At 42.0% G+C, this 23,362-nt stretch overlaps 3 protein-coding genes across 5 annotated transcripts; 1 reads left to right on the forward strand and 2 right to left on the reverse strand.

Annotated features, from left to right (window-relative positions):
- Window positions 1–777: 777 nt before the first annotated feature.
- On the reverse strand, window positions 778–12,271 carry l3mbtl1b (L3MBTL histone methyl-lysine binding protein 1b). 2 transcript variants are annotated; one of them, XM_069142842.1, is made up of 22 exons: window positions 12,090–12,271; window positions 10,416–10,550; window positions 10,038–10,233; window positions 9,685–9,913; window positions 9,412–9,541; window positions 9,177–9,228; window positions 8,821–8,915; window positions 8,619–8,723; window positions 8,383–8,518; window positions 8,160–8,251; window positions 7,938–8,089; window positions 7,579–7,655; window positions 7,141–7,226; window positions 6,932–7,042; window positions 6,722–6,836; window positions 6,432–6,531; window positions 5,295–5,489; window positions 5,088–5,189; window positions 4,924–4,988; window positions 4,649–4,821; window positions 4,278–4,340; window positions 778–2,833 (listed from the first exon to the last, which is right to left on the reverse strand). In XM_069142842.1, exons 2-22 carry the CDS (start codon window positions 10,524–10,526, stop codon window positions 2,705–2,707), a joined length of 2,514 nt encoding a protein of 837 aa, XP_068998943.1. In that variant the 5' UTR covers window positions 10,527–10,550; window positions 12,090–12,271; the 3' UTR covers window positions 778–2,704. The 2 variants fall into 2 exon arrangements, with proteins under 2 accessions (XP_068998943.1, XP_068998945.1); XM_069142844.1 differs by lacking the exon at window positions 12,090–12,271 and adding an exon at window positions 10,807–11,807.
- An 862-nt stretch (window positions 12,272–13,133) lies between these two features.
- LOC138194255 (putative transmembrane protein 244) lies at window positions 13,134–15,627 on the forward strand. Of its 2 annotated transcripts, none has more exons than XM_069142846.1 (6): window positions 13,134–13,482; window positions 13,856–13,941; window positions 14,615–14,688; window positions 14,782–14,907; window positions 14,988–15,032; window positions 15,123–15,627. In XM_069142846.1, exons 1-6 carry the CDS (start codon window positions 13,450–13,452, stop codon window positions 15,215–15,217), a joined length of 459 nt encoding a protein of 152 aa, XP_068998947.1. In that variant the 5' UTR covers window positions 13,134–13,449; the 3' UTR covers window positions 15,218–15,627. The 2 variants fall into 2 exon arrangements, with proteins under 2 accessions (XP_068998947.1, XP_068998948.1); XM_069142847.1 differs by having other exon boundaries at window positions 13,137–13,662.
- A 9-nt stretch (window positions 15,628–15,636) lies between these two features.
- On the reverse strand, window positions 15,637–19,234 carry sgk2b (serum/glucocorticoid regulated kinase 2b). Its single transcript, XM_069142845.1, has 12 exons — window positions 19,066–19,234; window positions 18,648–18,723; window positions 18,479–18,548; window positions 18,343–18,368; window positions 17,911–17,968; window positions 17,729–17,812; window positions 17,479–17,610; window positions 17,100–17,212; window positions 16,577–16,796; window positions 16,319–16,474; window positions 16,144–16,233; window positions 15,637–16,054 (listed from the first exon to the last, which is right to left on the reverse strand). The coding sequence occupies exons 1-12, from the start codon at window positions 19,130–19,132 to the stop codon at window positions 15,893–15,895; spliced, it is 1,254 nt and encodes a 417-aa protein (XP_068998946.1). The 5' UTR covers window positions 19,133–19,234; the 3' UTR covers window positions 15,637–15,892.
- Between the last annotated feature and the right edge of the window lie 4,128 nt (window positions 19,235–23,362).

A 23,362-nucleotide genomic window follows, 5' to 3' on the forward strand; every position in this document is an offset into this window, starting at 1 on the left:
TTGTGGTTAGAATGAAAATAGACTCGGCTTACTTATACAAAGAGTTGTGATTCCTACTTTAATATGTGGCATGATTTTTGACAGTTATTAGCAAGTAATTAGTTTCGGCATCAATTAAGCTGACGTGTTTTTCTAGCATGCTGTGGCTCAATCAAAGAGTTAGAAGGGAATCCGGTGGACGTTTTTATCCGCAGACTGATTGGCAGGGAGGTCTTTGTAATTGGTTTATTCATTACAGCTACTAAATGTAAAGCTATCAAGAGTTTGAGCAGAAGAGCTTAACCTGAACTGAAGAGTTTAGCCAAGAGCAGCTTCATCCTCACTCACAATCAAAGTCGCTGGTTTAATGTCTCCCTTCAGGTAGATGGACTATCATTGCTGGCTGCGTCGATCTCTCATTGGCTGAGAAAGGGTCTGGTGGATGTTCCTCACGTCCTGTTGGCTACTAACTTCCACAGTGTGCTGCAGCTGGGCCTGCTACCATCCTCTGGCCTGCTGTCTCTTCTGGTACTGAGAGACTGACGAGGTTATCCAATGATGATGAGCATTAGTGTGAATGTTCATTGAAGTTTAGTAACCGGTAACGATTGTGCTCCAGAATAATGTTGAAGCCAGAAACTGTCAAACTGTATAAATGACCAAATAGATACACTCTCCTCAAGATTTATCTAAGCACATTTCACAAGTATGACTAAGTGTGTCTGTGTGTGTGTGTGTGTGTGTGTGTGTGTGTGTGTACGTGTGGTAAAATGGCTGAGGTCAAACGAGGACGGCAAGCAGTGTGCATCTCATTTATTTTCACCCATTCACACATTCCATCAGACAGCCACAGCTACCTCAGAGCCAGAACAGCGTACCATTACCCCGTAATTTACAATACATAAATAAAAGCTGTTTGCTTATAAACAGTTGCTGATGTACACATTCCAACCTGCTGAAGTACACGCAGATTTACAAAGACACTGACAAATGTTTTTGTTTTTTCTTCTTCTTCTTCTTTCTCAAAATCTATGAATTGAGGCTCATTTTTTTTCCCAGTTCACTGCCACAATGTCCTTCCCTGTAGACAGATGTCAAGCCTTTGCATAACCAAGCAGGAGTAAACTCTGGTAGGTAGCTGTATAATATTTACACTGTGGATGACAGAAGTTATCGGAGCCAAAAACAAGATGATCAATATCGACGAAACAACTGAAAGCTGTTGTTTGACATTCATATTCATGGGGCGTTCCCAAGAGAAGCGGAGAGAGAAGAGCAGAGCTGGTTCATTGTCTTGTTGGATCTTGATTTAACACAGTTAGCCCTTAGCCCTGCATGTCACACAACAATCCTCCAATCAGAGAAGCAGCAACACACACGGGATGGGAGGAAATTACACCCTCATTTCCCAAACATACTCAGTCACACACACACACACACACACACACACACACACACACACACACACACACACACACACACACAAACACAAACATACAGAGTTTTAACCATCCCCCATTCAATCTCAGCTCCAGCCAACTCCAAATTAACCAAATTTGGCCCACTTTCTCCATCTGCAGGAGAAAAGCTGAACTATGTAGTGCTTCTACTCCACCGAGTTTCACATTTAAAAAAAAAAAAAAACTCTCACCGCCTCACGATTGTATTTTGCAGCTTTAAAGGCGCAGTGTGTAAGATTGAGGAGGTTCTACTGGCAGAACTGACATTTAATATTAATAATTAGGTTTTCATTCGTGGATAATCACCTGAAACTAAGAATTAACATACCAAGTTGTGTTTTCATTACCTTACAATGAACACCTTCATGTCTACACAAGTAGCGGGTATCAAAACCCTATTTTGACCTCGCATGCGTGCAGCAGCATTATTGGTCAAGGCTAGGAGAATATCAGAGTAAGCCAATCAGATGCCTGTTTGTCAAAAAAAAAAAAAAAAAAAAAATCATGCTTAGAACAAATCGGGTTGACATCATGCATCGGGCAGTGACAGAGGGTCCTCTTTCATGAGGTGCGCCATGTTGCACTGCCATGCTCTCTATCATAGCCCAGAAGGGACAAGCCAAACACGGGCTCCAGATGGGGCCTTTTGTGAGTTTCACAGCCCCCGTAGATTTTCTTCCAGACTTGGAAGCAGATGGTGAAATGAGGGGTGTTCCGTTGATTGCAATTTGCAACCCCACCACTAGATACACCTAAATCCTGCACACTGCTCCTTACAAAATTTAAAGTCTATTCCCAAGTAAATAGCAACACAAACACATTTGTTCCGTCCGCTCTGAGTGCAAGCAACATTTCATAACATTTCAGATAAAATGAGAAATACAACAGAATTGTGACGTTAAATCCAATTCATGGACTGCAAGATGTTAAGAAAGCCTTGAAGGTGCCCGTCGTTCATTTTTCTTTTTTAAATTATTCTGTAAACAAACACGATATAAGTCAAGGAATCCTCATGGTATCATGAAAAACTCTCCCTCAGGTCGACCACTTCTGTTCATCGTTGGAGAGAGGAGGCAGAGGGAGGAAAGATGGACGTTTCTGAGATGATGGCTCCCACTTGTTTCTCTTGTGTAGCTGCACCGTCGCAGAGCTCAACAAATTAAACTTGTTCTTTTCTGAAATTTATTAGTGTCTTTAGTTAAGTGTTGATGGTGGTGGAGCTGAAGGGCCTGTGACGAAGAAGCAAGTCCTCACGGAGTCAGGTCTTACTCTTCGTCGGCGTTCTTCAACATGAGGATGGAGTTGTAGATCTTCAGAGCGGGTCCCAGCTTGATTGACAGGATCTTAACGATGTCTGCTTGGGTGAGTAACAGGAAGGCCTCGCCATCTATTTGCTAAAGAGAAAATACCTTTGTTTTAAAGACAAGTAGAGATTCTGAAAAACTGAGATTACTTTAAGTACAGCTTCTTTTAACTAACAATCTTCTACACCAGCAATAAAAAAAAAACTATTTCTGAGTGAAGGGCAGTAGAAACATGTTGTAAAAACAACAATGACGTGTCATCTTCTAAACTAAAATGACAAACTTGTTCACAAACTCTTTATTATGTTCTCATCTAGCAGATATGAATAAATATTAGCATTCACTTGGAGTTTCTGGCCACATGATGAATTTAAGTGCATCGTTCACTGTCTGTAAACTCTGTTAACCAACTCTTGAGGGAAATACTCGGCTGTTTACCAGCTTGTCTCTAACTGTGCATGCCCCCTTTAAAAACATTGTTTAATTAAATCCATAAGAAAAATATTAAACATTTTTTTTTGTGGATGATTGGATTTCTATTGATTTTATAATGAAACGAAAACCCACTGAACTTTATGTATTGGCTGCACCTCTCAGGCTTTCATGAATTTCAGTATAACTAAAACTCTGTGAAACGTCATTCAGGGCTTACCTGCAGTAGATTAACCTGCAACATGTAATGAATAGAGTTTGTACCGTGTATCTACAAATAATTGCATATTATGAGACATAAGAAATGTTTCGGTGGAACTGAAATTGATTCCTAAAATGTCTTAAAAAAAAAACCCAAAACATTCCTTAATTATGTGAAAATGTATGCAGGTTTTATGAAAATGCCTGAAATGGCATAAAATTAAGCCCAGTTGCAAAACAGACATAAAAACAACTTATCTGAGAAGTCTGCACCCTGTGACTGATATAAAAAAATATATAATTTAACGTGCAGATATTTCAAGTCGACACACAGATGGCAGGAAAACGTAAATATTCAATTGATTATGCTTATTTATTGCTGCCATCTGTGCGTATTGGGGTCTCGTACAATTTTTCACCCGTGCGATGCACACGAGGAAGACAGTGCCGTGTGTGTTTTCTTCACGATTTCTCAAATGCAAAACACGAGCCTCTCACTCGTTGCCTTCACAGGAAACGAGTGAGAGTTTTCTGACGAATCACTGACGAACAAGACTAATCAGTGAGACCTCTTTAGTATCAGTAGGGGAACACAGAGTCATGCTCATGTTTGATTTTCCAAACAAGGAGGATGCATTGGTAAATTTAACTGGTTGAACCCTGGTCGGTTAAGTAGTGCTTAAAATCATTAGTTGATTAATCAGTAATTTAAAAGACTCAGTGTTTCCAGTCTTGACAGCTGGAACACATCAACATTGTAAAAGATAAAGCATGAAAAACAACCCTAATAAATAACCTAAAAAAACAAAAACTGAAAACTGTTATTGGTTGAGGCCCTGTGTCTTCAGACTTGCTGTGTTTGTCAGTCAATTGAAGTCAAGTTCAGCAGTGACGTGCTTACCTCTGTTTTAAACGTAGCAGCATGTTCTTTACATCCTGGGAGTCCTTTAACAAAGCTGGCCACCTGATTAACAACGAGAAACAACACACAGCAATCAGCTACGGACACTCAGTCAAACGCAGCACGTCCATCAATAAATGTTGATCTACTGATCAAAGTGCTCTGCATGCCCCTATTGACTGCCAGGTGTTAACCTGACAGGAAGAAAGAAGGCACCAGTTCACCGTAACGACCAGACAAGCTCCCCTTGAATATTCATGCACAGTTGCAGTTTCCCTGAACAACAAGTTGCCTTCATGTTAGATTAGTGAATGAGGAGTATGTCTGCTTTTCATGTGTTGACACAGGGGGAGTGTGTAAGCATGTCCGACCTCCTCGGCGCTCCAAGTGGCCACTCTCTTGGCAGTCAGCCCCAGGACCTCGGGCAGCAGCTGGCAGTGTTTGTCCCAGCAGAGAGCCACCCGATGGGGAGGAGAGGCAGAGATGCCGGGGGAGAACACAGACTCGTGGAGGGCCTGCTGGAGAGAGATGGCGTCTGGAGAGGCTGAGGAGTAGGGGGGGGGGGGGGGGGGAGGGACATGGTAGTAAGTGGGATGAAGGTGTGACGTGCAGGCTTCATATCACCATTTTACACTTTCCCACTCACCTTTACTGTCACCAATCTCCTCTTTGACATAGTGCATTTTCAGGTATTTGGGAACTGGAGCGGTCCTGAAAGAAATAACAACGTACAAGTCAGAAGTTACTCTCTGACACAAACATCCTCACCATTGAACTTCAGCACAGCTGAGTATCATGAGTGACAGCCACCTTTTAGGCCTCGTTCCATTGTGGATTTGCTCACTGGCTCCACCCAGTGGCTCCGGCTGGCTGTTACGTCCTGAGCACTCAGCTTCCCCTGTCACCGGTTTCCTAGCAACACAGATAACCTTCACTCGGGTGCGAATGACTACATAGAGTTACATGAAAAACCCTGTTAGGAGTGTCGGTGTGGTCATGTTGTTTTTGTGGACTGACTTGTTCTGGGGGTCCTCGGCTCCTTCAGGCTGCTCTGGCGTCGAGGAGGACTGTGTTGTAATGTTTGCATGAGGGTCGGGGCGTCGCCCCCGAGGATGAGGTCCACTGAGGGTGATGGGTCGCTCTCCGCTGAGACGGTCCGGCAGCAAACCCTCCTTGTTGAGATTAATCTCTGAGTAGGGGCAGCTCACCTGACTAAGCACACAGAGACACACTAACGTTACTCGGACCTAAAACAGGTAGCCCTTTAAAACCATGAATAATTCACTTTTTACTTCTGGTATTATACAATTAAACAGCATATAACAAATAGGAAGGAAAGGCCACTAATATCACCTTGACTCCCACACACAGAGACAAACAACACGTTTAGACTGCTGGAAGCCCACACAAGCACAGTAATAATGACATTTGAGAACATTCAGACTTTATTTATTGCACACACAATTACTGAGCTTTCATAAAATAAAACTACACTACAATGAGCTCAAAAATGAAAACTGAAAGATCGGGAGTGATAGGATGCCCAAGAAATTGAGAATTAAATAAAACCTAGGGATGTGTCAGGATTTCTACATTTTAGTATTGTCATTAAACAAAATCAGTTTATGCACCTATTGTCTCAAATACTACTGTCAGAATGTGACAGTAATGCACCCCAAGAGCTGATAACCACCATTAAACAACAAAAGAAGAGGAAGAAGAAAATGCTGCTAACTGTTGCCAGTAAAATGTCTGTGCTGTGTGTAATTAGATACAACAGTCTTCAAATAAAAGTCGAATAGTTCCCAGTGAAAAGTTGCATTTTTGCGTAAAAAAAAATGCCCATCCCTAATGATTTTGTTTTTGTTTTTATTAGATTTGATAGAAATCAAATGTAAATGTCGAGCACTTAAGGATGGAAATGTATTTCTAAAACAGGACTAAAAGGTAACAGCAGTAAGAGCTAAAATGAATTCAGAATAGGCATTGCATGGAAATAAAAAGATGACATATATTCACAGAGGAAAACAGCAAGGGAAATCTAGAAATCTAGATGCCATATGAAATAAAAATGGAGAAGTAATATGTAACAGAGGAGGAACAAAAGAAAACAGAGCGACTCTGAAAGCATAAACCTGAATTTGTGCCACTAACCTGTAGTGAGTCCCATGGCGAGGCCCCCTGATGTGCCCAACCCCGTTGCACCCTGGGGTAGGACACCCCTGTCCTGGGGCAGCCGATATATCACTGGAGCCTGAAATATACCCACACAGACACATGAGGGAGTGTTAATAAAAATATGCAAACAACTGACAGACCCGTTTGATTTCATCATATATTCATCCCAACACCACATCCACAAGTTAAGTCTGCTCACTCGTCTGTTGAAAACCAGGCAGGACAGAAAGGGACAGTGTGCGAGAGAGTCAAAAAGTGTGTCTCACCGTTGGGGTACTGTAGTGGGTGTCCAGTTTTCTGACACCACCCTACAGGGTGTAGATCTGGGTAGTCGGTCTCCACAAAGTAGTCATACTCTGAGCTCCAGCCATCAAAGTGGATCTAGAAGAGAAGATGGAGAGGGAAAACAGTAAAATTAAGCACAAGCTGAGCACAGAACAAGTTCAAATGCATCTCGACGAAGAGATGTCCTGCACCTTCAGTCGGTGGTCCTCTGTGTCCACTATAGTGGCAACTCGAATGAGCATGGGGTTCCTCTTATCAACAGCTTCCACTTTCATCCCAATGTGGAAGCCATGTAGAGGTCGCTGCCAACAAACACGAGGAGAAAAAAATAATCACATGACCGCATTCAGACTTTTGTAGTACTTCTAGTACTATAAATATTGATGAACTTGAATCATACCATTTTGAAAGCTCGTGCAGGAGCTGCCTGTGTCCCCGTCTCTTCCAGGTATTTCTCCCACGAGAAACTCTTGGGTTCTTTATATTCTAATGAGAGGAAATGAAGACTCATTAGATGCATCAGTCACTGCAGACAGACCACACATGAACACAGCCACCTCTGTGATGTTGTGACAACAATATGGCTATCCACAGGAAGTGACAGCACGCATTTTACCATTGACGTACTTATCAAATGTATTTTTGTGTTGTTCTTTTTAGATGTGTAGAAGACTTTCAATGGAAAAATACATCTGTGGCACAAGGTAACAATAATTGTAAAAGCTTCATCAGCAAATGTTACAGATTTAATTGCCATTTATCTCTGATAATGTTTGATTTTTACATAAATTGGGTCCACCACTATATTAACCCACATGTGTTTTGATCTGTGTCTTACCAGCTGGAGTGGTCAGAGTGAGCTCAGTCTCTTTACAGTAACCCACCGGATGGATGTACGGACTGCTGGCATCACACCTTCACACAAAAACAGGTAAACGGGCACACAGTAACATCAGCTTGTGATTAAACAGCAAATACTAACAATACAAATGTTTAGACTTTCAGCAACCCTGTAGATACACTATGTACTGTATGTTTGTCCAGACGTTCTATTCATCCATTTGTGATACTCTTTCCACACTATCTTAAGTCCAAGGGAACAATGTTGACATCGTACCAACCAGTGTGGAATTCACATGGATTTTAGAAATACCTTTCGGTTACGTGCTTTCTATCAGACTTACACCAAGCTCTTACCAGTAATCATACGTGTCATCCCAGTTGTCAAAATGAATGAGCAGGCGGTTGTCGACAACAGCTGCAATTGTTGCTACACAGATCAACAAAGGGTTCTTCCTGTCGACCGCCTCCAGTTTCATCCCCGCTCTGAATCCAGATGGAGTCACCGACTAGAATAAAAGAAACACACAGTCAGACAATGTACAAATCACAGTAATACATAGTGTCGTTAATACTCACTGTGTTGAGGCTTTTGAAAAGGTGTTTTGGGGCCAGTTGACCCCTGCAGTTCTTCACATACATGCTCCAATTAAACTCTCCCTCTTTACAACCTACAACAACACAAACCGTGCCAGGGCCGTTAGGACCAATCTATATTCATGTGTTCACCCTCTAAATTTATGTTCAATTATAAAATCCTGGATGGGTGGTATTCATTGACTGACAGTGTGTTTGTGACTACCTTTTGGCAACAACAATTTGTGTCCAAACTTCTCACACCAGCCGGCCGGTTTCAGATCCCACGAGTCAGCGTTGGCCCAGAAGTCGTAGCATTCTGGGTAACCGTCAAAGTGGAGCCTCACTCTGTAACCTTGGATCTACGAGGACAAAGGGACGGCGTGCACACGTGACTTCAATTCTTAACTCTAAAAAAGGATCCACGTATATATGGTCACAAACCAACAGTTGCGCTCATACCTCTGCAACAGTAAGCACGCAGAACAAAGACGGGTGAGATGGATCGAGTCCCTCCAGCTTCATTCCCACCTTAAAACTGTTCCTGCTTTGAGGAAATGACTGGTGCTGCAAGACAAATGGACACCACAGCACAGTTTAGGTAAACATAACTATCAGGTTATACCTAACAAAATAAAAGTGGCCGGCATGTAGGGGTGCACACCTCTTTGAACATCTTAACAGGAGCAGCAATGGCCTTCTCCTCCTCGATGTAAGCAGGCCAGCTCCATGCCCGTTTCTTACTGGATGGGGCCGTCACTGAATGTTGAGCAGACAAATATCTACACATTATGTGCTGCAGTTAAGTGTATGATATTCTCAATGACTGGCAATTCATGAGCACCATTCATGTTTTTTTTCCAAGACACAAACCTGAATCTAAAACATAAATGTTGTTTTTAGATTCATTTAAGACCTTTGCAGTTGTGAATTCAAGTAACAATGTAAGAGGATGTTATTAATGGTTACAGTGGGACAAGCTAAATATTTCTCCATCCCTCCTTTTACAGTCTAACATACCCAGTTTAGCCATTTTGGCTCCTCTCCTGCCTTTGGTAGTCTTGGCTTTTTCCTACAAAAGAAAATAACAAGAGCACGTTAATAAGCTGCATCATGAAAACAATTCTTGCCCTTTTCTATGAGAAGACACTGCAAAGCTTGAGTATTTACAGTAGGGTGGACCTAGACACCTGACTGGCCTGTAGCTCTGAAAGGGAACAATACTGGTGACCAACATTAAGAGGATGCTCCTCACCTCTGGTTCCTCTTGGTTGTCTTCCTCCTCATCGCCAGAATCCATGTAGATCTTTCTTTTTTTGCGCACACGTTTGCCAAGCCTCTCACCTTCTACTGCCTGACTCTCCCGTGCTTCCCCTGGAGAAGATCTTAAAAAAATAAAAATATAAAAAAATATAAAAAAAAAGAAGAAGAAGAAAAAAAAAAGATGTGGTCCATGATGAAACAAGATAGCAAAACAATCTGGAAGGTAACAAAAAGTCACTGGAGAATACCAGGTGTGTGACTTTACCTGCCACTGGAGGGCTGGGCACAGACAGAGCTACAGAATTTCCCCTGCAGGAGAGCATCTCCAGGAACCCGGCCACCACATGCCCGGCACCTTGACGGATCCCCATTTGGGCCCATGTCTGCACTGGAGCCGACTTCAACACTGGGGCCAACCTCCACGCTGGGGCCCTCCACACTGGGGCCCTCCACACTGGGGCCCTCCTCTAACGACAAAAGCACCGGACCAGGAGCTAGAAGACAGAGGAGGAAGACAGGCTGAAACTGATACTGTTCACTGTCCAAAACATGGATACAGTATAAAACTTAAACACTGCAATTATTTATAATAACAACATTAAACGTGTGCTGTCATACCTTTAGCTTGAGATGATCCTGGCTTACTCTGATTGGCTGGAGCTGTGGCTATGCTGGTCTGTGATTGGCCCTCTGGTGGAGGGGTGGGAGTGTGAGAAGGTGCTGGGTCCAAGGTCTCACAGTTAGACTGTGCCTCCTGCCCTTTGACCTCGGGGTCTGTGACAATCTCAAGGGTCCCAAACTCTGTCATGCGGAACTGAAACACACAGGGAATAAACAGATATGCTCATCAGGGTTTGTCCCAGGAAAATATGAGAAGTGCCACCATGATCCTGATCCATCTAGCCTCAACAGGGAACCCTCATCTTGTTTGTAAAGAAATATTTGCACAATTAAGAAAAGATCCCAGACAGGAACAAAAACAAATCTCTTAAGTACCCTGATATCACTGCCTGGCAGCGTGGCTATACCATCCTTCCAGTCCAGAGCACCCATCATGTCAAACTCAGCTCCCTGGGAGGGGCCATCACTGGGTGGAGTGTCAGTCATTCCAACTCCGCTAATATCCCCAGCCTGCAAACACATAACCGTCACATCAGAGACACCGTCGCACACGGACATAAGAACAATGCTAAAAAAAAAAAAAAAAAAAAAAAAAAAAAAAAAATTAAAAAAAAAGTCCAAGTAAAGAGGATCAGTCGACACTTCTGACTATTATTACACCGTTCTTTAGCCTGGTTGTGTTGACTGTACACGACTATCTCAGTGAGGCAGCCCTCCCGCGTGGCTTTATCTACAAAGTGATTCAAATTACAAATGCAGCTTCTACCTGCACTTGTAAACAGCGTTGCGTTGCATCACCGCTAGATGGCGACTGCGTGCTGGCTTGCAGGATCCACCATGCACTTCGATTTCAGACTAAACAGTCAATAATAATATTGTTTTGCTGGTCAACCAACGGGGAAATACGTGCACAAACGGCCTCATCAGGGCAAACCTTCATTAAGATCATTGACAAACACGAGGAAAGACGTCTCAACTTTAAGTTTACCACACAAGTCCATCTTTTCCTTGTTTTAACAGTATCTCTTAAAACCCAGCGTTTGCCAGGTCGTGAGTGAGTGGGAGGGTAATTTGTTTATCAGTTTTAAGGAGAACACTGTTTTCTGCACCGGCTGGCCAAACTTAAGAGCGTCTTAATCCGTCTAATATTACGATATAACGTTTTAGTCTTGACGCACGTTTAACACTAAATTAAGGAGGCTTTTTTTTTTTGTTTGCGCCGTGGTTATAAATCACGTGAAAAGTAAACAACAGTCAGAGCCGGTGGACGTCGGCGAAGTTTTGACTTTACACCGAGTACCACCAGTTTTATTCTCGCCATAAATAAAAGTGTACGTAAGAGCGCCCATGATTAGCATTCGTCTTATACAAAATGGCGGAGCATAGGAAGAGGCCACCAACACGTTTAAACTATGTTAATTACTCAAGTTAGCGATTTAAACAAATCGCGCAAAGCCGCTATGTGTCGAACAGAGGCAAACGCTTGCCCTGTAATTTCCTGACGCGGTGTTTTCATCGACTCTGGTTATTTTTCTTCACTTTCCCCTTGTCACGGAATGTCAAGCCCGGGTTGCTAGCTGGCGCTGGACATGAAAGCTAACAGCCAGCTAGCTGGACTCCCGTTCATCTGAACGGTGGAGGAGGTGGAGGAGGAGGTGGAGGAGGAGGAGGGTGGGGGGGGCTGCTAGCCGTAGCATTGTGACTGGATGCAGCCAGCTAAGGACAATCTGTAATAAATAAGTTTCCCGGTTAATAACAAGAGGAAAACGCATTTGCAAAACGCCGATATCCCGCAAAATATCACGCACGGTCGCAGTCACGCCGCGCGACTGTTACGAGCGTCAACATTGTTGCTTCATTTAATTTCTTCAATAGAAACTTGGAAAAAAAAAAAACCCGATTTATTCTCCCCGTTTTTAAATCAGAGTGAAAATAATGCAAACTAACGCCAATTGGCAAAAACGCGGGCCAGTTTTTCCAAATTTTATCTCTATTAACGGCAATAAATTAGTATTAACGGCCGGATTGTTTAGAAATTGTGGAACTCACCTCGTTTCTGTTTTAACTCTTATTTAGAGCTGGATAGAACGATGCGCATGCGCGCAAGATGCGCTGCCCGACAACTTTGGGTCTCGGAAAAGTTCAGAACACTATCGGTGTTCAATACCAGGCCCGCGTTCGTTCACAACACGCCCAGAACTCAGTCCGGAGCCGATACGACACATACTACCCGCCGGACAGGGGCTCGTATTTCCCCTTTGCCCCCCCAAAAACAGCCTCAGAAGTATGTACACCCCCCCCCCCCCCACCCCACACACACACACACACACACACACACACACACCTCCACCCCCCCCAAGAAGTCCGAGTGTGTCGATGGAGCGCAGGGACCGCAGTGTCTCCATTACCGCTGAGGAGCGGTCGGTTCCCCGGTGGTCAAACTGGCTGTTTACCTCCCAGTTTTCAACACTGCGATCGATAAATAGTTTGTGTTGGATGCAGTCCGAGCACAGGCTTTAAACTGTCTTGTTACAGCGGTGCTAACTGTTAGGATTAAATGCGCAGGCCTGTGCAAAATCACCCGAAGTGACATTTTTAAACCCAAAATTAAACCAAACACATCGCTACACCGGTATCGGGACTGTTTTTTCTGCCCTTAAATTCATCTGCGGCTCTGTTGGTTGGTGTGTACGATATCTGTCTCAGTTAATGAAGCGAGGCTGTTTAAACGCACATATTGTGTTTAGCCGACCTTAATCTTAACATATCCTCACATTTGATGCACTAAAACAACAATATAGCATTATATTTTGACTGCACGTCTAGCAAAGGCATTTAAATATCGAGTATTCATACATTTCAACGCACTTCTGAGCTACTGTACGCATGTTTTATGGTCTTAATGTGACAGCTGATGCTTTTCGTTTGAAATGGGACTACATGGGTCCTAATTCCTTGTCTGGAGGTTATTTGATTAATTTGAAGTATTTTTTTGGGCACAAACAGTCATATTTATCCAAATAATCAGCAGCTAACCTGCAGTAATCCCTCCCACATTGTGTGGCCGTCTCCTGCATGATAAGGCTAGAGATGTGGGCTATTTCCCTGAAAACTGGACTCGACCTGAGACACGAAATCTCTTAAATATCCATTAAACTCAACTTGATACGCCGAGTAGCCGCAACACATTGAGAGAAGTAATTTTTTTCCAGTCAACAAAGGCCGTGCTGATACGAGGGAGTTCAGCCCGAGCTGTGTAAGAAAAGCGGCGGCGCTGCTTCGTGTCTTGTCTGTCGCTAGATGGCAGAAGGAGTCCAGTTTGTGGGGGATTATAGCGGTGGATGTCTGTCGTGCAGCCTGCTGCAGCCTGCACTATTTGGGAATATAACATCTAGTGCAAAACCATGAGATGGCATTCAATGGCAAAGCGGTCGACTCGAAGGTAAGAGGATGAGATAATGTGTCATGATTTACTCGACACCCCCGTCTGCTTTAGGCGTCTCTGTGAACTGTCAAGTCAGCGTGGATCGACACTACGAATGATGTGCTTACTTGGATATGACTGACATGCCGTGTCTGAGGCGATATCCAACAATTCTCACTCATTATAATCCAGCAGCAGGTCAGTTTGCGGCAGATATAGTCTGCCTACTTTGCGCATCCCTCCCACTGCAGCCTTTTAGCCTATAACACTGTAGGACTGCACGCTCAGCTTGCAGTTTGCTGTTTTCTCATGTTGCGTTGCGTGGAAAATATGCGGTGTTGACAAATGAGATCATGTAAATAATACCTTCTTCTCTCCCTCCATCCCGCAGACCGTGCTTTTCAACCTGCTGCTGTGTCTGCTTATATTTTACGCTCTTTTCTACATGATTGGGAGTGTGTGCTTCGGTGCCTTCAGGTGAGAGTCCCTCACGCATGCGCACAGGGACATGCAACCAAGCAAGTTAGCGTTGGACAACAATGATCCCTAAGAGCACCAAGTCACTATATGTAAATACATTTGTCGTAAATTAATAAACTGCACATTTGTTTTCTGAATATGCATCACAAAACACACTATTAGTTCAAACAATACGGTGTTTTAACATTTTACTTGACCTCATCCTGAGGTCACAAATGTAGAGGGTCTGTCAGTAAAAATGGACTTTTAAGAACTTTATTCCTTTAGTTTTTCAGTTATCCTTACATGGAGGAATATTCCTAAATAAAAATGTATTTAACATGATAAAAACAACAATGTGTAGTCTGCAGCGTGTTGTACTTGACTGTCATTTGGAGGTAACAGTATGCACAGCGAGCAGCAGGAACAGCTCATAGCCCTGCAGCAAACATTTACCCCGTGCAGTGGGTTAATCTGGCCTCGGATCCACCTTTTTAGGAGTGTTTGACTTGATCCAAAGGATTTAAAAGGAGCTCTGATGTTTGCACAGGAGAGAGATCTAGTAGGCCAAAATTAAAGTTCTCTTTTATGAATGTTGACATTACTTAACCCACAACCCGTGGCCTCTTGTCAAGACTCATGCAAGCTGAGATACTTTTACACTCAACGCTGCTCATTTTTCCTCATTTAGGTTGGAGCACTTTGATGGCCTGATTCCATTCGACTTTAACACCGAACCTACTGAATCCAACTCTAAATACTTGGGTGAGCGCACTTAATACTTCCAACGTGATCAACAATGAGTGTGAACTTTGTACAGATAATGTATTTTCTCACATGCTTTGGTCTCCCTCTCAGTGAACCTGCTGTCCTTGGAGCTCACCTACTTTTGCAGCGGCCTTCTGTTTGCTGCAGTGGTGAGGAGGCGGGTTTGGGACTATGCCCTCACTGTCACACTCCTGCATGTAATGATCACCAGCCTAGGTGAGCAGAAATCTCAATACTGCACACTTAAATGTCCAAATGTGTTGTGTAATGACACCTTTTCTCCCACTATGTTGCAGTAATGTTGGAGTTCCCTATGGTGTGGCAGTGGTGGCTGGCTTTAGGTAAGACAAACATCACTGGCGACTTATCTACAAGTTTACACATTTAACTTTGAGTTCTTTTTATTGCTCCAAATGCTTATTGTTCCGTAGGTAGCGGCTTGTTTCTGATGATTTGCAACGGGCAGCTGATAGCTTACTTCCTGTGCCAGAGTGAGCAGAGCTACGCCTCCTTCAGCATCTACTGACAGCCCAAAAGCAACCCTGTGTCTAAACTGTTCCATAATCAGTCTTATGAAGTGAGGTAGAAAGGATCAGACCAGATGCTCGTGTCCTCAAGACACCCATTAGGATTCTCCATGGTGATGGGATTTTTCTGTTTGTCACTAGACAAAAAAAAAGGAAGACTCCTCACCCATCACACATAAAGTCATAGCTGAGTACAATTTGTGTTAAAGTGTTGCCAATAGACTGGCACCCTGATGTTTTTATGTTAATGCCACAAGGAGATGCTTTCTGTATTTGGCTCTGTCACTATGCGGCATAAAAGCCGTATTTTCAGTACCATTGTAAGCTGTGAATGTAAAAGCAGAATGGGAATGTTGCAATACACACGGTATATTTTTAAATATAAATGCAAAGTGTTATAAAATAAAAAGGCCTCAGACTCTTTATTGTTCCATGGAATTAATGAGGAAAATAGTGACCAGCCTATTCCATATCATGAACTGAAATAACAGCAACAATGCTACTTAAAAATAGTCCATAATTTAATTTAATTAAATGCAACTAAATATGCAGCAAATTGCAGTGTTAATGTAAGAATATTTTCCTCAGGTGCTTAAAAATAGATTTCTATTTAATAATTTATGACATAAAAAATAAATACTGGAAAGAGCATGGTCCCAGAGGGTTTGGGGGGATTATGAAACTGGCTCTGCTGCCTCGTACTCCGCCGGGTTCATGAAGGAGAATCCTGGAAAGGCTTCACCGGCCCCGGCTGCCTGGCACCTCCCGTTCACTGAGGCAGGTACGGGTTGTAGCGTGAACTCGGGGTCGATGTAACTGACATCACAAGGACCCGTCTGGAGAGGAGACAGGAGACAGGAGTACGTATATGTGCAGATAAACTGACAACAACAGTGCTTTGGACTGATTTCTGATTCTCTCATACCACATTCGGGATGAATGGGGGTCTAACTCTTCTGGCCAGGAGCTCTTCCCATTCGATGGAGGCAAAGAAGGGATGTTCCTGGAGCTCCAGCTGGAAACACAACAAAGTTTCCTTGTCTGTGGTTTTGTGTCTTTGTGCTCATCACTGTTTATCTCTCTTTAGTGTCTGCACTCACAATGTCTCGACTCCCCCCTAGGCGTTTGGAGACATCTCTTTCCAATAATCCCTCTAAGAGTGAGCAGGCAGCCTCAGAAACCCCACTGTGGAGCTGCAGAGGAGCGTGAAGGATTTTCTCAAACATCTCTGCTTTGCTACGACTATAAAATGGAGGCTGAGAGAAAGAGAGAGAGAGAGAGCAAGGAGGTGACGTGAGGTGAAGATGCAGAGGAGAAAGGTGAGATGATGGAAAAGATTATTTCACCTTTACACTCACCAGTCCACAAATCATCTCAAAAAGTACTGTGCCGAGTCCCCACCAGTCCACAGCAGGGCTATAGGGCTGGCCTTGTAGCACCTCTGGAGCGAGGTACTCTGGAGTCCCACAGAAGGTATGCATTATACCACCGATGGGTACACCTTCTTTACAAAGCCCAAAATCAGTCAGCATCACATGGCCCTCACTGTCCAGCAGGATGTTCTCTGGTTTCAGGTCTCTGCACAGATACACATGGCACAAAAGTGTTGCTTTAGTCTGGTGGTTCCGGCAAAAACTTGCATGAACTTCACTCTGTGTTGTTATTGTTTGTTTCCTCTGGTTTTACATTGCTTTCTTTTACTGGCAATAGTGGATTTCAGGAGCAATCATTCATTGGGATTTCCATGCATGAATAAATTAAACATACGCAGCATGTTTAAATCAAGCATGAACAGCTAAAGTGAGAAAGCAGCGAGCCAAGAAAGATTTGGAAGAGTGACTCTGTGGCCAGTCTCAATCTGTATATGTACAGGATGTGCACCTGTAAACGATGTCAAGAGAGTGGAGGTAGCCCAGCGCTGCAGCCATCTCTGCAGCGTAGAAAGCAGCTCTCGGTTCTGGAAAAGACACTTCCCTCTGCAGGTGGTAGAAAAGCTGAGGACGCAGAGATATACAAAGTGTTCATTAATGACAATGAAATTCAATAAAAGAGCAACAAAAAGGAGAGTTCTTTTCCATTTCTAGACAAATAACTACAACAACTGTTCTAATTCTGCTGGTGGATGTTTGTATGCTGGATGTCTTTTTTAAATTTTTTTATTCCATTTTACTCAATATAAAAGTCACATACTGTTTTGAACTGTGCCAGTATCCCATAGCTTTGCCTCTGATTTCTACCCATCATGCAGTTTTACACACACCTCCCCTCCATTAACGTAGTCCAGAACAAAGTAGAGCATGGTTGGTGTCTGGAAAGAGAAGTGGAGTCCCACCAGGAATGGATGTTGTAGTCCTTTCAGCAGCACACTCCTCTCAACCATCACATGCCTCTGCTATAGACACAAAACAGATAGATAGATAGATAGATAGATAGATAGATAGATAGATAGATAGATAGATAGATAGATAGACAGACAGACAGACAGACAGACAGACAGACAGACAGACTACCTCTTTCCTCTGGACAATCATCTGTTTCTGCAGCACTTTCACTGCATAGTAGCCTCCTTGTTTTCTGTGTTTTGCCAGTAGCACCTGTAAAAGTTAGATTTTTTTTTTTTTTTACATTTAATATCCCAGCATCAAGTTCAGAAGAACAAACACAGCAATTTAGAAGGAGGATAAATTCCCACCTTTCCAAAGCTTCCTCTGCCGATAACCTTGACGTAGTCAAAGTCCGATGGTTTCATCCTGGTTAATAGAACAGTGATTAGAAATAAGATCACTTCATAATAGGCTATGATAATGAGTGCTAGAAGAGAATTAACTTTTGGGTTGCCACGTTGTGATCACCAAATACTTCAGCTTTCTGAGTCTAAGGCCACAGCCTGAACAAACCTTCTGGCCACATAAGTAAGTCTGATTTTTCTTTCTTTTTTAAATTGTGACACCTCATTAATGACCAATAAAGCACTGACCGTCATTAGCCATAGAGACATATTATAGCTACTTTTTAAATGTGAAAGCTCAATAGACTTCTACAGAAAGAAAAAAAGTTGCTCGGTAATTTGAAGTAAAACTTCTGTCATGGAATATTTCTGGGTGTCAGGGGGAAAATGACTCACTCTGAGGTTCCTGTGTTCAATGAGCTCTGAGGAAAGAAAAGACAGATGGACAGGATGGTCAGGAGGAGGTCCGATTTAGTTTCATCTCCTGTCAGCACTCAGAAGACAGTTTTAAAAACCTTCCCTCTGAACTCACCAGAGGAGGTCTGCCTTCCTTCTCTCTCCTGAGCTTGCCTGGTTGCAGCAGGATTTTCTGTGCATCCAGGCTTCAATGGGGAAGCCAGACACAGTAACATGTGGGTTTGTTTTATAAGATAAAATATAAAGTAAAAAAGCTTTAAAAATGTTTCTTTTTCCTAACTTACGGTTGGCAGAGTTGCTGACTGGATACAAGTTTGTAAAGGAAGTCACTTAAGCCAACTTTCTTCCCTTTAAGCAGAGCTGTAAGACAGGCAAGGGGGTTAGTCCCTTACATAAGAACACAACAGCTGGATTTAATTACTAGGTGGGTGCCATGACTGATACTTCACTGAGGTTATGAAACTACTGTAATAATTTTGGGGGTTGACAGGTAGCCCATGTCTTGATTTTTTTCTTAATGTTTTAATGAGACCATCCTTGCATTAATCATTTTAATATGATATATTCACAGCTTACCTCATTACCCACCACACATTTTGTCTATTAGATTTTAACTTGATCTTTTTCGAGAGTAGCTACTTTAAGTTAACGCTGAAACTTATCCAACCCTGCAACTTAAACCTTTATAACGTTTGTCCTTACCTGACAGAAAAGACACGAGCCCCTTCATTTTGGCGTAGGTCATAGGCCCCTCCTGGGTCACGGTCATCTGGATGAAGCTGACTGGTTTTGTAATTAAAATCGCAGAGGTAAAGGACAAGCAGCGGATGGTACAGGCAGACTGTCCTCAGCAGCAGAGTCGCCCCACTTATCTGCAACTTCCAGTGCCCTGCTGCTCAGTTAAAGAGCGCTCAAGCAGGCGACGCTGAGCGCCAGCGTGGCTGCGTTCAAGTGCCGTCGAAGATGTGAAAACTATGGTATGTACTGACGTAATTAACACATATGTTTAATTTGTCCATGTCAGCAGTGGTGGAATAAGTATTTAGACCCTTTACAATAAAGTACTCAATTTTAAGTAAGACTGCTACATAAAAAACGTTCTTAGGTACAAATAGGCTACATAGCCAACATTAACTTTTAGCACTCTGACTGATATATTATTATATATGACATCAATATATTATTAATGCCTTATCATCAGTGTGCAAGCAGAATGTTACTGTTGTAGCTGCTGCAGGTGAAACCTGAGAAGATTACTAGTAGAGGATAGAAGAAAAAAAACAAACTTCTGATACACAAATCTATTTTCAGTTTTTGGGCTTTCCTCTCATCTTTTATTTTTGGTGAGGTATTTGATCATTTGAACATTTATTGAAATCAAACCATGAGAGAAGGGAAAAATCACTATTTGGTGAAGCTGTTAACAACTCATACACGTCTGAAATGTGACTTAATGTACTTAATTATAATACTTGAGTAAATGTAGTTCCACCAATGCAGCATCTGGGAAAGGCATTCTTCCTGCTAGATTAAAGGTAGGTGTTGTTCTAATGTGTGTGGGAGGAGAAAATTTTGACATGGCAAGCCAAGGCAATGTAAAGGTATCTATAGCTTACATATTCCATTGCAATCACATGGGTGTGTTGGGTGTTAAAATGCATACACAAGCACTCAACCGACAGACCCACCCAAAAACTGCAGACAAACACATACAGGTGCTTTACAGACTGTAGTTACAGGAGGTTATAACCCGGGAAGGATAGGACAGGCTGACCGGGCACAGGCCCCTGAGCTGAGTCTAGAGTCTCTGTCTGAAGTGACAGATAACACTTCTTATTAGTTAATCACACAAGAGATGGCAAAGAGACTCAAAATGATTCTAAACTACTGAAAAGAGACCTAAACTAAACACAAGATGATTCAAATATACTCAAAACAGCTTCAAAGAGGCTGAACCAACAGCAAACAAAAGATACAAAATGAGCACAAATACACACAATGAATAAAAAGACAAAAAAATGAACACAAATAAACACAATGACTCAAATAAATACAAATTGATTAAAAAAGGGAACCAAGAGAGGCACAAAATGTGGTCAGTCTACTGTCTGTCACTATTTTATGTTTTTACAGAGACCAGTGAGCTGCTGGAACGCTAACGCAGCATGATAAACTGTGGAACTGGAAGCTCTCGAGCTGACAGTGTAGAGAGCCTGGTGGCCACCTGGTTAGTGACGTAACCCAACTTCTTTCTTTCTTTCTTTCTTTCTTTCTTTCTTTCTTTCTTTCTTTCTTTCTTTCTTTCTTTCTTTCTTGTGTAAATTCGTGACCATGTTCCAACATCTGTCACCCCGTCTCGTGGCTGTCATGAGAAATTGTCAGGGCCTGTCCACAACTTTGGAGACCCAGGTCTATGCTGGTGATAAACGAACACAGCCCTGTAGGATTTCACACACGTGTAACTGGTCATTCTATATCAGAGGAGCTCATTCACTTACTGAAGACATTGTGTTGTGTGAAATTTGACATCAACGTGTGATCGAAATAAAGAGAGGACGGGTCTAGCACAGGTGATGTGAACAAATTCTTATGAGGTAAGTAGAAAATCCTTTCATATTGCAAAAGAAAGCAGACAGTTCCACATGATAAAATAAGTCCAAATGTTTACAGTAACCTGAGTTGTTGTCTGAAACTGGAAATGAGCAATAGAGAGGCGTCAGAGGAATGCAGCATGAAATAAGAATAAGAGGGTGTGAATCAGATGAATGGGACATGAAGTGCAGATACTGAAATGTCCCTGTGTCCCTGTGGTCTAAATTTGGAGCCGGGTTCAGGGTAGACTTGGTACAGGATGTCTTGGTTACTGTTGCAGAAAGCTGATCCACGGACAGCAACGGGAGGGTCCTGTCTCTTACAGAGAGAAGAAACCTCCCCCCAAAATGAACCAGCCTCTGCCAGTCTGACCGACCGCCCTCGATCAGAAACCTCCCATTACTCTGACAGCATGGCAGCTGGCCAGAGCTAGTTTTACCTCTCCAGGCATACAACAGGTGACACTGAACCCAGCTCACACATCTCCACACTCTAATAGCACTCCTGCAAGACAGGAAACCCACCAAGCAGACAGCAGATCAGCCGGTCTCCGTTGGCCAGGACAGGTGTTTCATGAGTCCAGATTACCAATTAAACCAGGCTTTTTTTCAGGAAATCATGTTTTATACAGCTATCTGAGTAAATTTGACTTGAGTTACCATACCATAGAAATGTGCACCCCAACCATCAGTTGGAGAAAGCTCAGTGATGGTTGCTCTAATTTGGATTAGAATCAGTTTTCAATGTGTCAGATTATCACATTTAGAAATGCTCTTACGCTGAGATTCAGATCCCTGGATACAAGCTTTTCTTTCTGAAATACCTGCAAAGTATTCCAGAGAACAAATTTTTACGTTTCAATTTTTTATATTTTTACATATAAAGCACAATTAAACTAATGGCAATGAACAACTTTGTCAAATAAAATATCTTCTTTTCTGACTGTAAAATTAAAGAGAACCATGTGAGGACTGAACTATGTATTGAAAAATGTTGATTGACTATAAAGAAAAACTGTAATGTCTCAATTTCAGCATTAAATAAGCAGGACTTGACCCTTTGAATCATCATTAACTTTTAAATGAGCCATGTATCAGATCACTTGCCTTTCAGAAATCAAACAAAATCTGTAAATTGTGTCTGATTTTTTGTGTTCTGTTTTTGTTGAATCTTAAGATGCTATAAAGAGTTAAGTCAGGTTATTACAGATCAGTCAACAAAGTTTTCCTTTTTGGGATTCATTGTGACTGTTTTAATGTAACATTTTGATCCAGTAAGTACAGTACATTTTTAATGCTTAACATTCATGACAGAGCAGTAGTACTTCAGATGTCCTGTAGATGGCGACAACAAACCAGAAGACTCTGTGAAGCTTTTCTTTTTGTAGGAATTTGTATCGTCATAAATTATATAATATACCCTCAGCCCACTGTCAGTGAACAGTTTTTACCCCAAAACACACGAGTATGGTGTACTGATAATAGCATCAGAATATATTTTACACATTGCTGTAGGGCCTCTTCTTACCTAAAAGCTCAGTGTACTTCAAAAAACTGAAGTGGGTCATGCAAAAAAAAAAAAGCAGAGTTAGACCCCCAATTATTATTTTTCTTTGAGTAAAGTTGAGACTATTTGACTAATAATTAATATATCAGTAAAATGTTTTAATGATTAATTAGACATTTAAGTCGCTTTTAAATAAAAGACGTTTAATATTCTGAAGTTTCATCCTCAGATATGAGGATTTTCTGTGCACCCGGTTTAAATCATTATAAAATGAATGTCTTTAGATTTTATGTTGTTGGTCAGTCAAAAATAACAATTTGATTTTCACAAGTCTTTACAGACTCTATAATTAATCAGATAATTGAAAAGTGAATCAACAGTTTAATCCGTGATAAAAAAAAATAAATAAATGGTTATAGTTTCATCTCTCAATTTGACTGATATGATCAAATATTTTATTTTCATGGTCACTTTACATTTCATAGGCAAATATTATACTTTATACTAAAACATTAATATTTGATGAATGAAGTGCCTATAAAATGACTAAATAAAAGAAAATTAGTATTGTGAATGATTTGCATGTGGGAATTTCTCACTATTTTTTGCAATTTTACAAAATAAACACATTTTAATAAATCACAACAGTCACAGGGGCCTTTTTCTGCTTTGAGGACTTTTGTTTTTAATACTTAAACTATGTTCTCCTTATTATACTTCAAAACGTTTACCTAAACACCATTTTTAATGCAGAACTTCTAATTGTAATGAAGTATTTTTTTACAAAATATTCTTATTTTTGTTCAGGATTGTGTCTCCTGCTTTGCGCGCGCGCCTCCTGTATCGCGCATTCGGGCGGGAGCGCGCGCGGCAAAGGGGCGGGGCCGCGCGGAGTCAGCGC

This window comes from Embiotoca jacksoni, unplaced genomic scaffold (genome assembly GCF_022577435.1).
Source record: "Embiotoca jacksoni isolate LCO1_2020_lvr unplaced genomic scaffold, fEmbJac1.0.p SCAF_11, whole genome shotgun sequence".
In the NCBI taxonomy this organism is placed as follows: Eukaryota; Metazoa; Chordata; class Actinopteri; family Embiotocidae; genus Embiotoca; species Embiotoca jacksoni.

Bases quoted from the DNA above. Each gene is read 5' to 3' on its own strand.
- l3mbtl1b (XM_069142842.1), bottom strand. From the start codon at position 10,526: ATGACTGACACTCCACCCAGTGATGGCCCCTCCCAGGGAGCTGAGTTT. The intron at 8,724-8,820 runs GTGTGCACCCCT...TTTGTCTTGCAG, and splicing joins CTGTTAAGATGTTCAAAGAG to CACCAGTCATTTCCTCAAAG. The intron at 4,822-4,923 runs GTGAGTGGGAAA...CCTACTCCTCAG, and splicing joins GGAGATTGGTGACAGTAAAG to CCTCTCCAGACGCCATCTCT.
- LOC138194255 (XM_069142846.1), top strand. From the start codon at position 13,450: ATGGCATTCAATGGCAAAGCGGTCGACTCGAAG. The intron at 13,483-13,855 runs GTAAGAGGATGA...TCCATCCCGCAG, and splicing joins GCAAAGCGGTCGACTCGAAG to ACCGTGCTTTTCAACCTGCT. The intron at 14,908-14,987 runs GTGAGCAGAAAT...ACTATGTTGCAG, and splicing joins TGTAATGATCACCAGCCTAG to TAATGTTGGAGTTCCCTATG.
- sgk2b (XM_069142845.1), bottom strand. From the start codon at position 19,132: ATGACCGTGACCCAGGAGGGGCCTATGACCTACGCCAAAATGAAGGGG. The intron at 17,611-17,728 runs GTAGTCTGTCTG...TTGTGTCTATAG, and splicing joins TGATTGTCCAGAGGAAAGAG to CAGAGGCATGTGATGGTTGA. The intron at 16,055-16,143 runs GTATGAGAGAAT...TCTCCTCTCCAG, and splicing joins CCCCATTCATCCCGAATGTG to ACGGGTCCTTGTGATGTCAG.